At 40.6% G+C, this 17801-nt stretch overlaps 1 protein-coding gene across 4 annotated transcripts in view; it reads right to left on the bottom strand.

Moving 5' to 3' along the window:
• ZFAND6 (zinc finger, AN1-type domain 6) overlaps positions 1–6594 on the bottom strand; it is an 11759-nt gene extending 5165 nt beyond the window's left edge. The window contains exons 1-3 of one of the 4 annotated variants that reach the window (XM_008936798.1): positions 6425–6594; positions 5126–5237; positions 2868–2968 (exon numbers count right to left, since the gene is read on the bottom strand). In XM_008936798.1, coding sequence (XP_008935046.1) covers positions 2868–2968; positions 5126–5237; positions 6425–6575 — 364 coding nt within the window. In that variant the 5' untranslated portion in view covers positions 6576–6594. The remainder of the gene's footprint in view (positions 1–2867; positions 2969–5125; positions 5238–6424) is intronic. The other 3 variants (XM_008936801.1, XM_008936800.1, XM_008936799.1) reach the window with 3 other exon arrangements.
• Between the last annotated feature and the right edge of the window lie 11207 nt (positions 6595–17801).

Here is a 17801-nt window from a genome sequence, read left to right as displayed (position 1 = left end):
CTGCTTGCAGGCTTGCCAAGAGGCAGCCCTGCTAGTCCCTTGGCCAACAATAAGGAATCCTACTGGCTAATTCTAACAGGGTCATGATGCTGAGCAAAAGGTACAACAGCCTATGAGGAAATCTAAAATGAGCTGGACAGATGCTCAGAATACAAAAAAGCTGCTAGAAAAGTTGGATTGTATCTTAATGAGTTTCATTTTAGGTTGTCTGTAATGGTATGTTCAGGACATTGAAGAACATTAAAATAAAAACCCCATTCTATTAATCCCTATTCTAGTATCTAGCCTTTTGGCAGTGTTCCATACCCACAAGCATTATCACACAATCACTAAATGTAAAATCTACACTTACTAACATGTTCTATAGTTTTTCCTCTATTTTTTTTTGTAATACATAAATCCAATGAAGACAACCAAATCTGAATCTGGGATTTGTATCCCTCTGTTGTGTCAGCTTGTCTGCAAACAGCAAGGACTGTGTGCACACAGATAAAGTCACATTTATCTGTCTGCTTTAAAAATAATGATCTAAGAAAGCTTAACTATTCACTCAAGCCTTCATTGCTATTGTAGTGTAGTATGTTTTGTTAAATGGGGACAAGTTAAAGGAACCTCAACTAAATATGGCAAATTGTGTAAGTCGTATAGAAAAATTTGTTCCAGAAGAGACATTACAACAATTGCAAAAATCTGAATTTTATCAGATTACGTACTGAAGAAATTATGAAAATCAGGTATCACTTCTGTTTTCCCTGCCTACATCAACAGCAGCAGCATCGTAAGCTCTTCAATCTGGAATCAACTATCACATTTCTGTGATTTTTTTTTTTTTTTTTTTTTTTAAATGCTAGAAAGCCTGGCAATACTAAGTAACTTTGATGCCCATATTCTATTACATTTTTAACAGTAGCCTAAAATTCAAATTCTGAATGATATGGGGAAAAACAAAGAGAAACTTTAGGTTGCAGAATTGTGACAACGCAACGAAATCTACTTAACATCCATTTATAAAGTGCTTTCTTTCCAAACTTACCCTTCCAAAACAAAATACTTTAAAACTGTAAACACTACATTTCCAACGATTTTCCATTAAGGGATAGCACAGAACAACTCTTCAAGAAATGAGGCTGACCCTGCCACAGCGAGTTATAAATAGGGGTTGTAATTTAGAACTGTGATTACATGGTGGTGTTGCTCTTAGTTTAGAAATCACTAAGATACAAAGAAAAGGACACTGGACACAGCTGAGTACTCTGAACAACTGATACAGGTCCATCCTTGAAATACATAGTGTAAAATGCAAACAACCCCCTGAAATCAAAGCTTCTAGTTGAGAAACCTATCTCCTCATAGGGAGAATGAGCTTTGAGGTGGACAAGCAGAATGAGCACAATTTTATCCAGTTGGATAAGAAGAGACATTCCTCTAAAAATTTTCTGGGAAAAAATTTCACAAGCCCAAGTCACCTCACCATCAAAGATAATTTTACAATAAAGCCCCCAGTCTACCTCCCAGTGAAAAGACAGTAGATGTTGCAAACCTAGAGTTTCAACTTACAGCTAAGCCAAGCAAGATACATAAATAAACAGAGAGACTAATTCAGGCACTGGATGGAAGATGGAGAATCACGAGACTAACTGGAAGGAAAAAAAACCACGGGTAGGGTAGTAAGAAGATCAGCTTGCAGAAGTTGCCTGTTCTGTGACACATGCCCCATCCATGTCAGTGGTAAGAGTATGCCTTCTGTGCATTCTCAAAACTGAGGCAAGAACTCTCAGCTCCAGAAAAACAAACTAACTAGCAGGTATTAGAACACAAGTCTAGAATATACCTTTTTAAGAGTAAGTACATTTCAAAGAATTCACATCTCGAAGGCTACTACTAAAAAGCATAAGCATTAAGACCTTTCCTATGAGTTTTACAGCTGTTAGTGTGAGCAAGGTGGCCTTCACTCAGCACAGCAGCTGAAAAATTACTCTTCTATTTCACCCTACAAAAAAGGAGAGCTCAGATTTAGAAAACTATCTGAAAAGCAGAACTCTGATACCAAAAATACAAGAAAAGAACTTGTATTTAGCATCTTTTAGTGGAATTACATGTTGTGCCTGTGGAAAATCCAAATGCCTATGCTTAGACTGATCTACAGAAACATAACTCTAGGCAGTAAAGCCTTAGCTGTGTCAGCCGAAGTAAAGGCAGATAACTTACTGACTTAACCTTTAAATACCTTTTATAATGTCTACAGATTACAAGTTTGACCAAATTTTGTATGCTATCTGGCATTTTTGTGTTTTCCTAAGAAATACTATTAAAAACTCTTCAGTTTTAAGCTCTGCAAGCCTGCACAGTAAAAGAAAAAAACCTTTACACTGTACCAGCAGTAAGGATGTTAGGCCAATACAGTTAAAGTCACGCACTCAGCCACCTTTCTTCAAGCAACCAGAGTTTCAAAATACCAGACCACTATAGTTCACGGGTGAACTGTTTTTGTGCGCTGTCACAAAGGAGTCATGTCCTGTCACCCTTTATCATAAATACATTCATAAACTTCTGGGCTATTTGCTGCAAATGGCAGATTACTTAAAACTCTACTTAGATGTAATAGCTGCAGCATAAAGACAGAACAGTAGATTGACGTTCATTTTCAACCCCAATTAACACAGTTATGGCAGATACTGAAGTTGCCAGTAAACAGTTTTCAGTCTAAAACTTGCCTTTTAAGGCAAGGAAGTTTATCCTTATTTTGCCTTCTGATTTCACAGAACATTTGGGTTTGAGAATAAGCCCTCTCTTAACAGGAGTATATTAAGAACAGCCAAAGTTTTAAAAATATTATGAATAAGTTTTTCTGACAGATAGACACCAACCTTGCAAGTCTTCTGTCTCGGGTACTGTTTTGTCCACAGCCGTGCTATCCGGTTGGGATGATGCTACAGATTCTGTTAAAAGTGACTGACTTGACACAGGGCTGGGGTGGGGGGAGACAAAGAAAAAAAAGGTTAGAGTTTTTACAAGGCACACCCACGTTCTACAGAACACTCATCCCGAAAGAGATGCATCAGAGTATGTATTAATGAAAGAACATGCCAAAACTTTTCATGCTGAAGATGTTTCTGTAAGCATTTAAAAATACCACAGTGTCTAAGAATGCTGGACAATGTGAACTGATGAAAGAGCTTACACATTTCTGCATTCTTATTGAATGCAATAACCCAGTTCAACGATAGCACGGGGAAATGAATATTTGGAGGTATTCTGGCATATCGTCCTTCCACAAAGAAGCAACAATGCCACATTCAGTATGCAAGGATTTTTGTAGCATAAATCAACAAAGTAATTGTAGAGGAGCTACTTTTGTTGTTCTAGTGATATGAACAAGAAAATTGCAGCATGTTATGTTGCCAGTAATAAAGCATCTGCAGCTGCACACAGAACCCCTTAGACTGTCACAGTACAAAATGGTGCTGGCCAAGCTTCCCAAGCCTGTCAGCTCTACTGCTGAAGTCACAGCACGGCTGAAAATTCACAGATGACTGTACCCTGGACAGTTATCAGAAACAGATTCAATACTAGCACGCACTCACAGCCAAACTGCTCATCCAGCACCTCTACTGTGGAACAAGACAGAGCTCCAGTCCCAGGTGAGAGGCAGTACTACCCCACTTGCCCAAGTTGCTTCTCCCTTTCCACTTTGGGATTTACTCTGAATTAAAATAATTGGATGATCCAGCAGCCCATGAACCAGCAAAGCCCTACCAGTAGTCCATGACACAACCATGGCACTTTAACTGCCAGCATAGGTCTTGAACTGCAGGTTGGGTCACCTAAAAAAGGGCACTGCCAATTTACTATACACTTCCTCAGAGTGTAACTCTCAGGTATTACCAGAGACCAGAGTTGAATCCCTGCTTGTATTCTGCAAAAATGAACAAGTGACACTGATTTTTTTTAAGTTCAAGTCTACAAGCAGTCATCCACTCACTTCTCCTCTACCTACTAATCAAGCTAGTGATCAAAGAGAGACTTTTTTCCCCCCTTTCACAGTATTACAAAGGTTGTGTCAGAAAACAAAGCCAAGGTACTGGAATTGGTTCATCTCTGTGCAGTGACTTGGATGAATTTTCATTTTTTTAACACAAACCAAAGGAGTTGTATCAGGGTAAGATATCTATTTGCTATCCCAATTGGAAATCCCAGAATGGAAAGATCAAATATAGCATCAAGCATGGCACCTAGCTCTCAGTTCATATGCAGGATCCAAGTATGAGATAACACCTCCTATAAAAAGCTGAGGAGCAGAAGACAGTCTGAGCAGAATCAGCCAACACTAATTGAATGAAGTCACTGGGCTTGTGCTTTACTACATTCTGATTTTTTAAGGAATGCTGGAATAAATATTATAGCAAGTTAACTTCCTTAGTATAACACACTAATATTTTTTAATCAAAACAATTTCCAAAGCACTTAGTCACTCTTGGTTGTGACATTCTTAACTGAAATGCAGTCACTAAATAAAAACAAATATTCAGTTTTTACAAATGGAGAGCACTTAGTAAGTGTGAGTGATTTAGAAGAGGGCATTATGTCTGCTTGAATAATCCAGCTGGAAATCTACTTGTTTAATAGGAATTCAGATCAGTAGTACAACTTCTACTAAGATTCAGGTATCTTTCCCCCCTGTTCTAGCACACTCCACTTTTTGTGAAGCAACTAGTTTGTTAAAACATCATCATACACTTATGAGAGCTCTAGTAAACAGCTTTCTAACACTTTACAAAATCCCCAGATTTCAAAGATGTAAAGTGCTCTCCTTTGGTACATGTACAACCAACTGCACGTTGTGGATTCAGAAGACTAGCCAGACAAATCTCTGTAGAACAGCATGAAGCTGGCAATGCTCCTATTTGAGGCTAAGTTCTAAAACAAATTTGCATTTGAATGCAAGACACAGTGAACAGATCAGCTACTATGGACTGTGAGATCCCAGCTTTAAAGGTAGGAAAATGTTAAGATTTAACTGCTAATCCAGGTTTTAGGATTTAATTGTGCATTATCCGTACACTTCATTTAATCATCTTTATACAGATTTTTATGCAAAAACACAGAACAGCCAGAAACAGCTTACCTTGGCTGCATAGATGGAGTCGATGTAGAATCTAAAGTTGACTGGGTTTCCTGGGCACTGCCTTCTGTGCACTGAACTGGTAAGGATTCAGTTATACTAGTGACAGAAGTTGCTGGAAGGAAGACACTAATGTAAAGTGTGTTATGCTACTTCCTGGGATTACAGAAGTTATACAATGCAGTTATTCTTCAACTCCCATGACACCAGCCAGCAAAGTAACCAAATCCCAGCCTATATCATAATAAAACACTTCACAAAAAATAAGTATGTTTGGCCATATTTTTACCACATTCCAGCTCCAGGCCTCCAGAAGCTGCACAGCACAAAACTCTAAAGCTGGACCTTTACAGTAGGTATTTTCTGCTAATTAAAGCACCTACAAACAGCTTTCTCAACATAAACTGCAGCATTCTGACATGACCAGCTTTGGTTTTGTTTAAAAAACCCAAGAGGGATCTGTGAGAAACAGCATAGCATCCTAATGGCAACTTAGGATCTATTTTAAAGTTGTAGAACCTAGACCCCCAGATTTCAATGGAAGCTATTGTTTCAATTTTAAAAGTCAAGGAGGGAAGTCTTCAAGAGTGCACCATGAGACTCCTTGCTGTATTGAGCCAAGCCAGAAGCGACATATAGGTGCTCCAGGAAAGCAGTCCCTACCTCCTTCCCCCAGCAATACATGCTGAAATTGAAAACACTGAGCAGAGCATAGAAAGGGTTCCTCTTTCTGAGGGCACTACTCTTAGCTTAAAGGAAGAAGAGCCCTCTAACTTTTTCTAGAGAGCAAATGTAGGAAGACAGAACTAATTTCAAGTGGAAATCTGCTTTGCAGGAAAGACCATATTACAAAGAAGAAAAAGTAACTATCTGAAGTCAGGAGAAACTGCTCTTAAACATCTACAGGTTAACTGTTCAGCATCAGGCTGCAGAAATTAAATAAGTGTATTTAAAATGTTTCGCACAAGCAGATTTTCTGAAGTAAATGACCTCTACTGCCAATAATTTCAGGAAAAGTTGGTAGTATAGTATATTTTTCTGTATCTTTTATTATCTTCAGATTGGAAACACTCAGATTACTACAAAGGGTCTTAGCAAGAGTCTACTTGTGAGCAGATTAATGACAGCACTATTATGTTCTGAGCACTTCACCCAAGCTCATTGCATAAGGTAAGATACTTGAGCAAAATGGTTTGCACTAATGCTCCTTTACTTTCAGTATTGTGACACAACCAGGACACAAGCTGCTGTCTACTGTGTCATTTGGGGATGTTCAAACAGACGAACGTTAATGTTACTTACCAGGAGGGCTAATTCTACCATTACTGTTCTGCCTCTGAAGATGTTCTTTGTAGCACACTGAGCACATGCCATTGGTACGAGGATTCCCATAAAATCCACAGCCAGTGGAACAAAGCATAGGCACTTGGCTGCGGTTCGTCTCCTGAGCCATGGCCCTTCTTCTGTAAACCTGAAATCGATACGTACACCCAGCATTTAGAGGCCTGAGAAAACCCTCCCTTTACAGTTGAAAAATCTGGAGTTTCCTATAGCTCAGCAAAAAGATAATTCTAGAAAAGATGCCTTGTGGGTAACAACACCCTTTACACAAAAGGTCTGTAAAGTCTGCCTGATGATATGAACGCAGTCACACGTATGCTCTGCATGAGCCACACAGAGACCCTTCCAGCCCCACCATTTTATCATCAATATACAGCCCGTAGAATATTCCAAGTATTACTGCTTCTAGCAGTCAGTTAAGGGGAGACAGGGGAAGGGGACACCTCTGGTGAAGTCTTCTTAAAACCTGAATACCTGATCCTGTGAATGGGAACTAAAAATGGAAGACAAGCAGGGAAGCACATCCTTACTTACTGCATAATAATTATAATTAACAGTCAGGTGAATTCCCAAGATACTGTTTAGTCACTGCGTCTTTAGTGAAGGACAACACAAGCACTTACCACAAAACCCATATTGTGGTTTTTCCACGTGCAAAAAGAAAATGACCCTTTCAGTCAAAAATAGACTGGGTACACATACCTTCTATATATCAATTTAATGTGAAAATATAATAAAAGAGAAATAACAGAAATATCAAGTCAACTCATACAACACCTTTAGCTTTAGTTTTCATAAGCACTGACAAAAAAAAAAATTGTATTTGTCCATGGCTTATAACGATCTGTAAACCTTCATAACACAAGAAAATTGCAAGAAATTACCCTTTTCAACGATATACTGAGCCTCCTAACTGTTCTCAAGTAGTCTAACTTGTGAATCACTTATTGACACCTGTCATTCTGAGGTAGAAGTAATTTTCCACATTTTGTCACCTTCCACATTTCTGCCCTTTTTAGTATCAATTTTGAAAGGGAAAAAACCCTTCTCATTAAAAAACTAAGTATCTCAAGATATCAATTATTTCATTTAAGATCAACTGAGGTCTACCATTTTATACTTTCCAACTAAAACTGAGGCTGAAGCACAGATAATTTTCATTCCTGCAAGTCAAACCAAAGTTCAGCAATATTACTGTGAGAAAAAAAAGAGAAAAAAAAAATCAATCTTTGAAGTATCATCAGCATATATTTGAAAAGCAAAGCAAAGGGAATCCAGAGGGGAAGGGGTTTCAAGATATTTGAATACTTCACCAATTGCCAAGTTACAAAACTAGATTAAGCCACAGCAAGAGGTACACCATGATAAAATTATTTCCTTTCATGTAAGATGTATTTGAAGCCAAATACAAACAAGTTTCCCATTATTTTGTTTTTCAACAGGTATCCTCATCTTCCCACTCCCACTTTCATTGCACCTTGTTTTTGTTTCCCTGAAGCACATGAAATTTATACTTCAGAAGCTAACCTCTGGGTTGCCAACAGAAATGACAGTCACATTTTCTGTTCACAGCACTAAGTTACTCTACTCTTAAGAATGAAAAAGTGCTCAAGATACAAGGAAGATGTACAGGCAGGAAGACAAAGAAAAAAAAAGCTGATTGTATCTTATTCAGCTCCAACCTGCAATTAGGCTTATTTCAGCTGTTCGACTGCACTACCCCCAATACAGAAGCATTTGCTTTTGACATACAAAGCCCCCATTGACCTCAAACGACAGCTAAATTTGATTTTGCTGAAGTACTGTACTTGTAGCTGAAAGAGCACTTTCATTCCTGCCTTTCTCCAGACAGCCCTTTAGACTGAAACTGCAAGTAGTGCACGTGGGAATTCAGTTCTTACCCTGGGTCCAGCACTCAGCAAAGCCATTTCAGGAGAACAGAAATCAACAGGAGTTTTCTCTGCTTTGGTAACTCAAACTAATTGAAAGATGAAATCTTACGCAAGTCACTCTTAGCATAGAATCTTTAAGACTGAAAAACTAATTAAAAACCACTTTGGATAGACTATTTCAAGGACTAATAGAGATCCAACGTCTCAACACAAGCATTAATCCTTTTAATTTTAGACAGCAGCACATTAAAAGAACCCTACCACACTGTCAAAATTTACCATGACAGCCTTTCTGTTCAATAGTTAGCTTCAAGCAGCACATGGGAACTCAGTAACAGCACCAGTAACTCTGAATTTTTTTATTCCCCAACACAACCATTGCTGAAGGGACCAAGCGCTAACGCAATCGCAGCGTAACAACTTCTAACATGGACATGAAAAAGAGTCTGCTCTAAATCAATAAACAAATTGTGAAAGGTACACAAAGATGCCCAGAAGAAAAACAAGAAAAGCTGGACTGAGTTCCAGCTAAGCCAGTTCCCAAGTTCATTAACCAGTGGATCCTGCCACCAGCCAAAGCACAAGCCACTGGCATGAGGCTCCAGAACACTTAAATCTCCAAGAGGAAGTGCCAGGGATTCTTCTGAAGAGTTTTAATAAAAGGCACAGGAAGTGGAAGATCCTTCTCCGATTGTTAATATTTAGGGAATAAAATGGAGAAGAGATAGGATCAAACTGATGCAATGTTATGAAGTCAAATGAGAAAGAAGGTGAACCAGCACAATAGCTGGTAGCATTCAGGACAAGGCAATCACATGGAGTCTCCGGCACCAGCTCCAGCTCTCAGCTGGACTCACACCCACCCAATTAGTTCCCTGAGCCACCAAAAAAACAGCCTGCCAGGAAAAAAAAAAGGCCATTACCACCATACAAAGTTTCCTGACAGTTCAGTGAGCTCCCTCAGCCCACAGAGAGAAGCACACAAAGAAAAAAAAAAAGCACAAGACACAAGGGAAAAACTCTGGAACTGATGCGAGGGATGACATGTGACCAGGAGGGACAACACATATTAGCAGCCTATAAGCTGCTGATATGGTTGAACTGATCTACCTAAACCCTAAAGCCACAGAAAGCCAAACCAGTATAATAAGCTCTCTCAGTGCTCACGTGTACAGAAATGAATTAAGAAACTAAAACTCGGGAAACCAAGCCCTCCTATCTTTTGCCAGTCAGTTTGAGCATAGACTGGTTTCTGAGCTTGTCTGTGTCACGTGTGCTGTTTGAGCACAAGAGAGGGTCTAGCTGATGACGTGTGGAACCACTTGCTTCAGCAGCAGAGCAGGCTTAAAGCATTAAGAGAACCACTAGCCCAAAGCAGGCACTGAAAATCGAGTTCCTGCCACTCACTCCACACATGCCTCTCCCGAGCACCTCCACGGCTGCGGGAGGGCAAGGGCCAAGTTACAGCCCTGTGCCCTGGGGACTCCTCACCGCGCGGGTGGGAGTCAAACAGCCGCACGCAGAGCAGACGGACTCTGCTCCCATCTCAGCAACCCTGAGCAGCCAGAGCACTGAACAGATGTTTTGGGGGGAGGGAAGACCTCCCGTCATCCCAGCTCTTGGCTCAGCTTCAGATGATTTTTCTTTCAAAAAGGATCCATAATTCCTCACAGAGGAAGATCCACAGTATCACCAAGCTGTAAGGCTGTAACAATGGGCTGTCACCCAAACCACAGCTTGGAAGCGCTGTGAACGGGGTGAGCCTGCTCCCCCTGCCCCTGCTGCTCACCCCCGCCCCTTCCTCGAGTCACATCAGCTCATCCATCTGATGAAAGAAACGGGAATGTTTGTTCTGGTGGACTGGAGAGCTTGTGGATCTGACAGCAGATCAACTCTGGAGAACTGATGTACGGTGCAAAGGAAGTGACAAGGCTAAAAATATGACGACCCTTTTTAGGGGCAGCTAGTTCTTGCTGAGCATCAAGCCTGCTGCAAAATACATCCCAAAGGCATACCCCATCTGTAGTTTCAAAACTGGTCCTAACTTGGCTTCAGTACAAAACCTGAAGCAACTTCTTAGCTAAAGTGACAGCAAGGTCTTGGGATGAACATGGCTACATCTACGTCCCACTCAGTTTGAGGTGTCACAAAGCACGTGTGGAGCTTGTAATGCTGAAGGAAATACCTCTGGGCTCTGCTCGTTTACCCCCCCCAAGGTGTGCTTGCACAATGTTCACAGGGTGATCCTGTCACTCTGAAAGCAGAATCAATTAATATTACAGAAAGAAAAAAAAAACCAACAAAAACAACCACCAAGCTCTTTACAATATTTCAGTATGTTCCCTGCTTTACAGTATAGTTGTATAACCAGTTGTACAAACCCTAATGAGAAGGAAGCATACTAGAGGGAAGGGCAAGAGCCTTAAATAACTCCCCTCAACACAACCCCAGAACATCGAAGACTACAGAATAAACAGCCTCCTTTTGTATTAGCTAAAAATTGCTAAGTTTAAGGTGAAATAACCTCTGATAATGTTCTTCTCATAAATATTGCCACTAGAAACGCAGCAGAACACAGCTCTGCAGGCTACGTTGTTCTTTTCCTATGAATTTGGTGCTCCGAGTGTACCCATTCCCGTTATTCCTGCCATATGCAGACAACCTCATGCATCTCTTTAAGGCCTGCTAACTGGTGCTGCTACAGGTCCTGCCATTCCGCCTCACCAGTACACATCCTCAAAGAGTAAGTTCTTCTCTGTACCAAGCAAAAGGCACAATAAGTCACATAAAGGACGTTGACAATTATAAAATGTAAAGAGCTGAAGCTGTAGAAACACTAAAGCAGGGTAAGTCTTTTGGACAGCAGGTTCTTTGGGAAAAGAGCCACCTCCTCTTCTAGTATTCTGCAAAGCAAGCAACAAAATACTTGTGTATACTCCTTCCCCATAGAGGAGGCACCATGATACTGGTCTGTTCCCTTCTGACCCCTTCCTTTTAATTGAAATGTTTATATGCTACTAGTTTCAAATAACTGATACACTCTAGCTTTATAGGCTTCAAATGTTAATCAGTAAGATCAGAGAGAGCAGCATTTAGCAGGATTAAACACACAAGGTTTGGGAATAATCCCTTCCCCCGCCCCTCTCAAGAAAAATATCCTGCACAGAAGAACTCAGCCTTCTCTTCACATCTACCCCAAAGAAAGAGGTCTCGAGTTGTAGTTGTCTTCATACTTCAAAGCTGCAATAGGGAGAGCAAGCAGATCCTCACATCCAGTACCTCAGCTGAAGCAGTCTTGTGTTCCACAAACACTCCTGAAATTCATGACCAGCATGTGAAGGATCCCTCCCAAATGCTAATGCTGAAGCAGAAGAGACCACCCAAACAGCATTCTGCTTCACCACCAAACCAGAGGCAGTCTGACCCATAGTGATGCCAGGTTTGGAAATGCTTCTCCAAGGGAAAGCAGAGTGCTTAGCGTAAGCTGCTCTCTCCCCTGTCAGGATCAACGCACTGACAGATTTCAGCTGACACTCGCCTCAAAGGACAAATCCAGTTTTGAGCGAGCCATTACAACATTCCCTCCTGTATCGTAATCACCTTTAAAATGAAGCAGTTCAGCACCGACTTGAGTAGCACCACTACTAATGGTCATTCTCCCTTTCTGCTGATGACACAAGGAAGAAACTGCAGTTTGTGCTGCATAACCATAAAGCTTCATCCTCGGCACAAATAAAGGCCAGATATGAAGTTGTGTGGACACAAGTACATTTCACTGTGGAGCACGTACTGGTATAGATACCCAGTACCACCTGTATCTCCGTACGAAAAGGCACGTTGGTACAAGAAGCAATCAATAGAGGAAATGCATTCCTCTAGGGGCTTATCAAAACAAAGAGCAAATAAATGCCTTAGAGCAGAGCTCTGTTGACTCTTGCTGCAGGAGTTACCACAGCACTAGCTGCGTGTGAGGGCACCAGTTCACAGTGGAATTTGCCCCGACACAGCAGCTCAGGTGTCCTGCTGCAGCCAGGACACTACTCAGGCTGTAAAGCACTAGACTCACAAATTACCAGCAAGTTACAGAATGGTCTTATTTTTGTTTTACTCCACTGCTTTCTCCAAAAAGGCCCCAATTTACATTCACTGAGCAGTCATTTGTAGCTGCTTTAAGGCATTACCCTGTCCCAGCAACTTGCTGTGGAGCCAAGAAGAACTGGCAGATCTGAATAGGGGCCTCAGTCATTCCAGTTCAGCCCAGCTTGCCGGTTGCAGTCAGACGTGTCATTTCATCCAGGGCTCACCCTGGCTACAACACTACAGCTGGTTCAGATTTGCCAGTGTAGCTACATGTGTAGTTACACTCTGACCCAGTTTCATCAGAATACTTTGAGTTTAAAAAAAGTGAATATGCTTAAGGACCAACTATGCAAGCAGCTCTGTAAGGGCAGTGACCTCTCTGTTCCTGTAGCGGCAGAACACACAGCTGCTGCGTTTTTCAAAACACAGGAGTTATCCAACTTCCCCAGCACCAAGAGAATCCATGCATTTTAAAGCTTTCAATTCATTCCAGTAAGCCTCCAGTTCACTTCCTGCTCACAAATAAATACAGTTTAAACACGTAATTTGAACTACGGAAGCAGAATTTATATAATGACTTAGTATCGAAAACAAAATGCTCAAACTAGTGACCAAAGACTTACATAAGATGTTCTCTCAACTCACTTGCAAGTCATCCAGCATTTGCTTATGTTCCAGTCTATTCCTGTTGAACAGCTTTTTATTTTTGTTTCATGCACAGACATATTTTAGGCTAAAATCAAGCACTTATATTAGACGTTCCCAGCAGAAACTTTACAAAAAGACAGAAAGAGCTACAGAAGTCTTTTCTTCACTTCTAATCCTAGGTAGTTAGCAAGTTTAAATCCTTCAGGACAAGAATTAGAATACAAATAAAATTTAGACCCTCAAGAAAGCTGCATTTCCTGTACAGTGTAAACCCCAGATTTAAGATGTCAGAAAGACTGAAAAAAATCACACTGGTGGAAAAAAGTGCTACACACGTGTGAAAGTGCTATCCGATGGACAGAGAAGAGAGTTCAGGTCTTAGGAAGACAAGGACCAGCAGCAACTTTCATAGCTAACCTGAGCCAGAATATCACACTACCAGTGTTACATCATGATACAACCCAGGAAAGCTGGGCATAGCCAAAGCCTCCAGTGCTGAAGCATGTATACTGCCAGCTACAGCTGCCTGCTCTTGTACTCAAGGTTACACCAGGAGCAAGAGGACGTTTCACTGCCACCTCTTCACTCTTACTAAGCAAGAACAAAGACGCTTAGATTCTATACTGGTATCGAGAAGATCACTGATAATAAGGATTCAGCTCTCTATGCTTGTCTGCATACACTATTAATAGCTGTTACTTTGAGACTGTAATTACTACTTGTGGCCATGCTCAACCTTGGCAAAGTATGGATTACTAGAACCAAAGATTACCTGCTGCAAAACAGGGTCCCTCAGAAACTCTCTCTTACCCCATGCAAATGCATTGGATTACTTGTGGTGAACACCTAAAGTCTATAAACGAAACCCAAAAGTATAAGCAAGCTTTTCTTATTTAAATTCCAAACTTTTTAGTATAGTCACCATATCAAATAAATGGGCAATTCCATGAAGTTCACTACTCTGAGGATTAATCCCCCAAAATAACAAATGATATAACAGGTACATTATATTGACTAGTAGAAGCAATCACACTTTGTTCATATGGCATTTCAAAGAAGCAGAGAACAGACAAAAGGAGTCTCATGGAAGTGTTGGAATTCCAGAAAGCTGTCATGCAGAGCTCCTGGCTTTCAGGAGGGGCCACTACTTTATGCTGGAGCACCTGATAACTCTTGTGGCACCTAAAAGACTAAATGCATACACTGTATAAAGCCTTCAAGAGTTTTCCTCCTATTTATCGCATATTTAAATTTGAGCCTAAAGCAGCAAAATATAACTCTAGGTGCCACTGGTTATCCTTGTTAGTATGCACATTTGGTCTTCTTAATTGTTCAACTAATGCTGCGGCACTACTAGAATTAGGACCTTGTATATGGCAGCATCCAAACTTTGTGAATTAAAAGAAAAATAATTTTCTCATAGAAAACTTAATAGCCTCTTATTTACTTCTTATTCCCCAGCAGCACAATTGCAGGCAACCTCAGTTAATCCATGCAACTTCAGCCCAGAGAAGTACAGAGATGCGTTCAGAAAGAGCACCACTAGCATGTTCTAAGTTTGTCTCTTCAGTGATGACTATCAGAAAAATCTAAGCTGACAAAGCTGCCTTTTTGCAGAGGTCAACCTGAATACAAGTGAAAGAAAACAAAACAAAACCCACACACACCACAGAAGTCACTTCTTGGGTTCAAGGGAAAAAACAGCAAATAACCCTTGGAGCTGGACATGCTTGTTTACAGCAAGACAACAGGGACCTTCAGTAAAGATAACTGGTTAAACATTAAAGGCACTGAGAGCAACACAGCAACTATAGCTGTTCCCTGCAAAGTAAAGGCAATTTCAGAGTGAATTATAGACCAAGAAAAGCGAACATGAGAAAAGAGCATGCCATGCATTTCAGGAGGCTGTTTTCGTACCGGTATCTCTGGGAGAGTCATGGTGAGAAAGGTTCAAGAGGCCTATGTGAGGAATGTAGCAAGGACACTGGCCAGCCACCCCACTGGTCATGCCGTCCCACCCAAGGCACTATATGTTCATACACAAGCCAGAGAAGAGACCAAAGTGCTTTCCTCCCAAAATGTGAGGTTGTACTCAGTTCAGTCTACCCAGAACACTCAAGATTTAAAGCTAGAAGCAGACAGGCTCACCAGGTCCTGGTAAAGATAGTTCTCTATGACAAGACTGCCACAGAAACCTTGCATGAAGTTAAACTCGTGATGGAACATACTTTTAGGTAGTACTTGCTCTGGCGTCTCTGCCCAAGATGAATAAAAATTCAGGAGTTACGCCCATTAGAAAACCCAAACCATTTCAGTAATTGCTCATCAGCAGTCTCCTATGACAACTCACACAAGCTAGATTCCATCATGTGTAGCTGAACCAATGTCAAGATGCACTAGTTGCAAATATTGCTTGAGGAGCCCTTTTCTTTCTGTCCTACCTCACAGCTGTACTTGGGCATTAAGGTACCTAAGCCAAAGACTGCAGGAATCCTCAAGTTGCTCACTGTATTTCTACACAGCCCTATAGAGTTTACTTGAAACCTGTCAGATTACAGAAATGCCCGCCTTTAAAATGCTCTATAAAAGAAAGCTACTCTGAAACAGACAAAGCTTCACTCTGCTTTCTTTGGCATCATATATTCAAGTCAGCCATTTCAGAAATCAGAAGTTAAGTAAAATTAGAATCAGTAGATTTTGAAAATTCCCTACATTCCCTTAAGATACCAGAGCAAAGTTTAAGGGATGCAGAAGGAGGGCAAACTCCATAAACTATCTTACTCTGTATTTTAAGACAGGTTCGGCTTTACAAATTGATGAAAAAGAATTTGTAAGAAAGAGTAAAACACTTACAAGACTACCCATATAATTACTGAAAGAATAGATATAGATTCAGTAATCGCTGCTTTTGAGCTTCAGTGAATAAGTAATCTTCTCTCAACACAGCATAAGTTTTGCTTATTTTAAGCATATCAAACCCAGAAGAGATAAAAGCCACTTTAACACGAGTTCCCAAAATAGAGAGCTTCTTGTTAACAAAACACCTGTTGCTGAGAACTGACAGTAAGCACAAAACACATAATTTGTTTTTGTAAACAGGACTATGTAGAATTTTAATTAGCTTGTAATGCTACAGTTCTGTGTGGGCCTAATGCTAAGGGAGGTCCTGCTCTAATATCAGAGTTTCTAGCTGTTTAATAAAACTATCATCATCATCATTTCTGGCTAGGGCATCTTGAATTTAACTTAACGTCCAAGAACATTGTGATTATCATGCGTGATGTGTTGCTCTGTTTAGAATTATACACTATGTCTAATTTAAGTGTTCAAAATTATACAATACCCTCTCACTGTGGTTTGACAGGGAACTCAACTTAAAGCTAAAGCCTGACCAAACAAAGAGGGTATTTAAGGACAACTTCTCAACAGCAGAGGTATGACTTTCCTTGTGGCAAAGCTGCATTCCTCATCTTTTGTAATACACTTACATTTTGCCAAGGAACTCAAAGTTGCTCTTCTATTTTAACTCCAATGCTAATTCTAAGGGGGTTTGTTGGGTTGTTTGGGTCTTTTTTTCCCCCCCCTATTTCCATCACTGGGGAAGACAGGTTATAATCCCAAACAAGTTACTGGATGTGTAAACACTAAAATCTATCACCCTGTACAAAGCATAAGAAAACATTATACACCATGGTGGGCAACTGATATTTATTCGTTGCTTTAACATACTGTCAGGTTTCAATGAAGGTACAAAGATGCCAACTGGTCACACTCTGAAGTTTTGCATCTTTACTTAGTTTCCTCTCAGCTGTCACCTTACACTGCCTGAGGTGCAAACATCCACGTGCAACCAAGATATGTGCATCTAGCATTTATATGGAACCAATGCAAGAGTCAAGGTTAACAGTGTGCTGCTGGAGGAAGGTGAAACTAGCTAGTTACCATCAGACCTGAACTCTACTCTAAGGTATAGCCTCAGTCATAGTGTAAGCCAAGGAAAAACATACTCTAAGAGGTCAGAGTCCAAATTAAGTAAGATATGTTTCCTGTCAGCCTTAGCTATCCAAGACAGTGTCTGATGAATAGATAAGGGGCTCAGGAACGATCAGAAAATTGCAGTGTGAGACAATCTGCTTTCTGAAGGTTTCCAGAACTACACCACTTGCTCAGACAGAGAGGTCAGTACACCGTTTAGGAAAAGCTTGAAAACTATTGGAAAAAACTCAGCTGAGGACAACTGGCATTTTTTTTCCCCTGCCATCACAGAACAGAAAATAGGGAGTTTTACACTTCTTTCCTAAGACCATGCAGAACACACTGCACATATTTCAGTTTCTCAACTGACAAGAACACCAGAGCTGATGGCTCTTGAGTGGAAGTCTGCATGGCAGACATGATGCTTTAATCACAAGGGCATCCTTTTTGCCTACTAATACTCCAGGTACAACTCTGTAAACTGCCTGTCTGATAACCAAGTTTGCTATTCATTCTGTTTTCAGGCAAGATTCAGCTACGTCAGCCTGCATTTCCAGTACAGTGTCTCCCCCACTGACTGTCCAGAACACTTAGATCAGCAAGTTAAAAGCACAATAGCCTAAAAATAGCATGGCTGGATGCCACTGTCTCCCCCATTTATTATGATGGTACCTTTGTACAGAGTTCCTTCTACAATTCTGCATAGAAAAATATAGCCATGAATCACTTTAACAGAGGGACAC

This window comes from Merops nubicus, unplaced genomic scaffold (genome assembly GCF_000691845.1).
Source record: "Merops nubicus isolate BGI_N331 unplaced genomic scaffold, ASM69184v1 scaffold45773, whole genome shotgun sequence".
In the NCBI taxonomy this organism is placed as follows: Eukaryota; Metazoa; Chordata; class Aves; order Coraciiformes; family Meropidae; genus Merops; species Merops nubicus.
The sequence above is the reverse complement of the archived record's forward strand: the minus strand, read 5'-3'. Positions and strand labels throughout refer to the sequence as shown.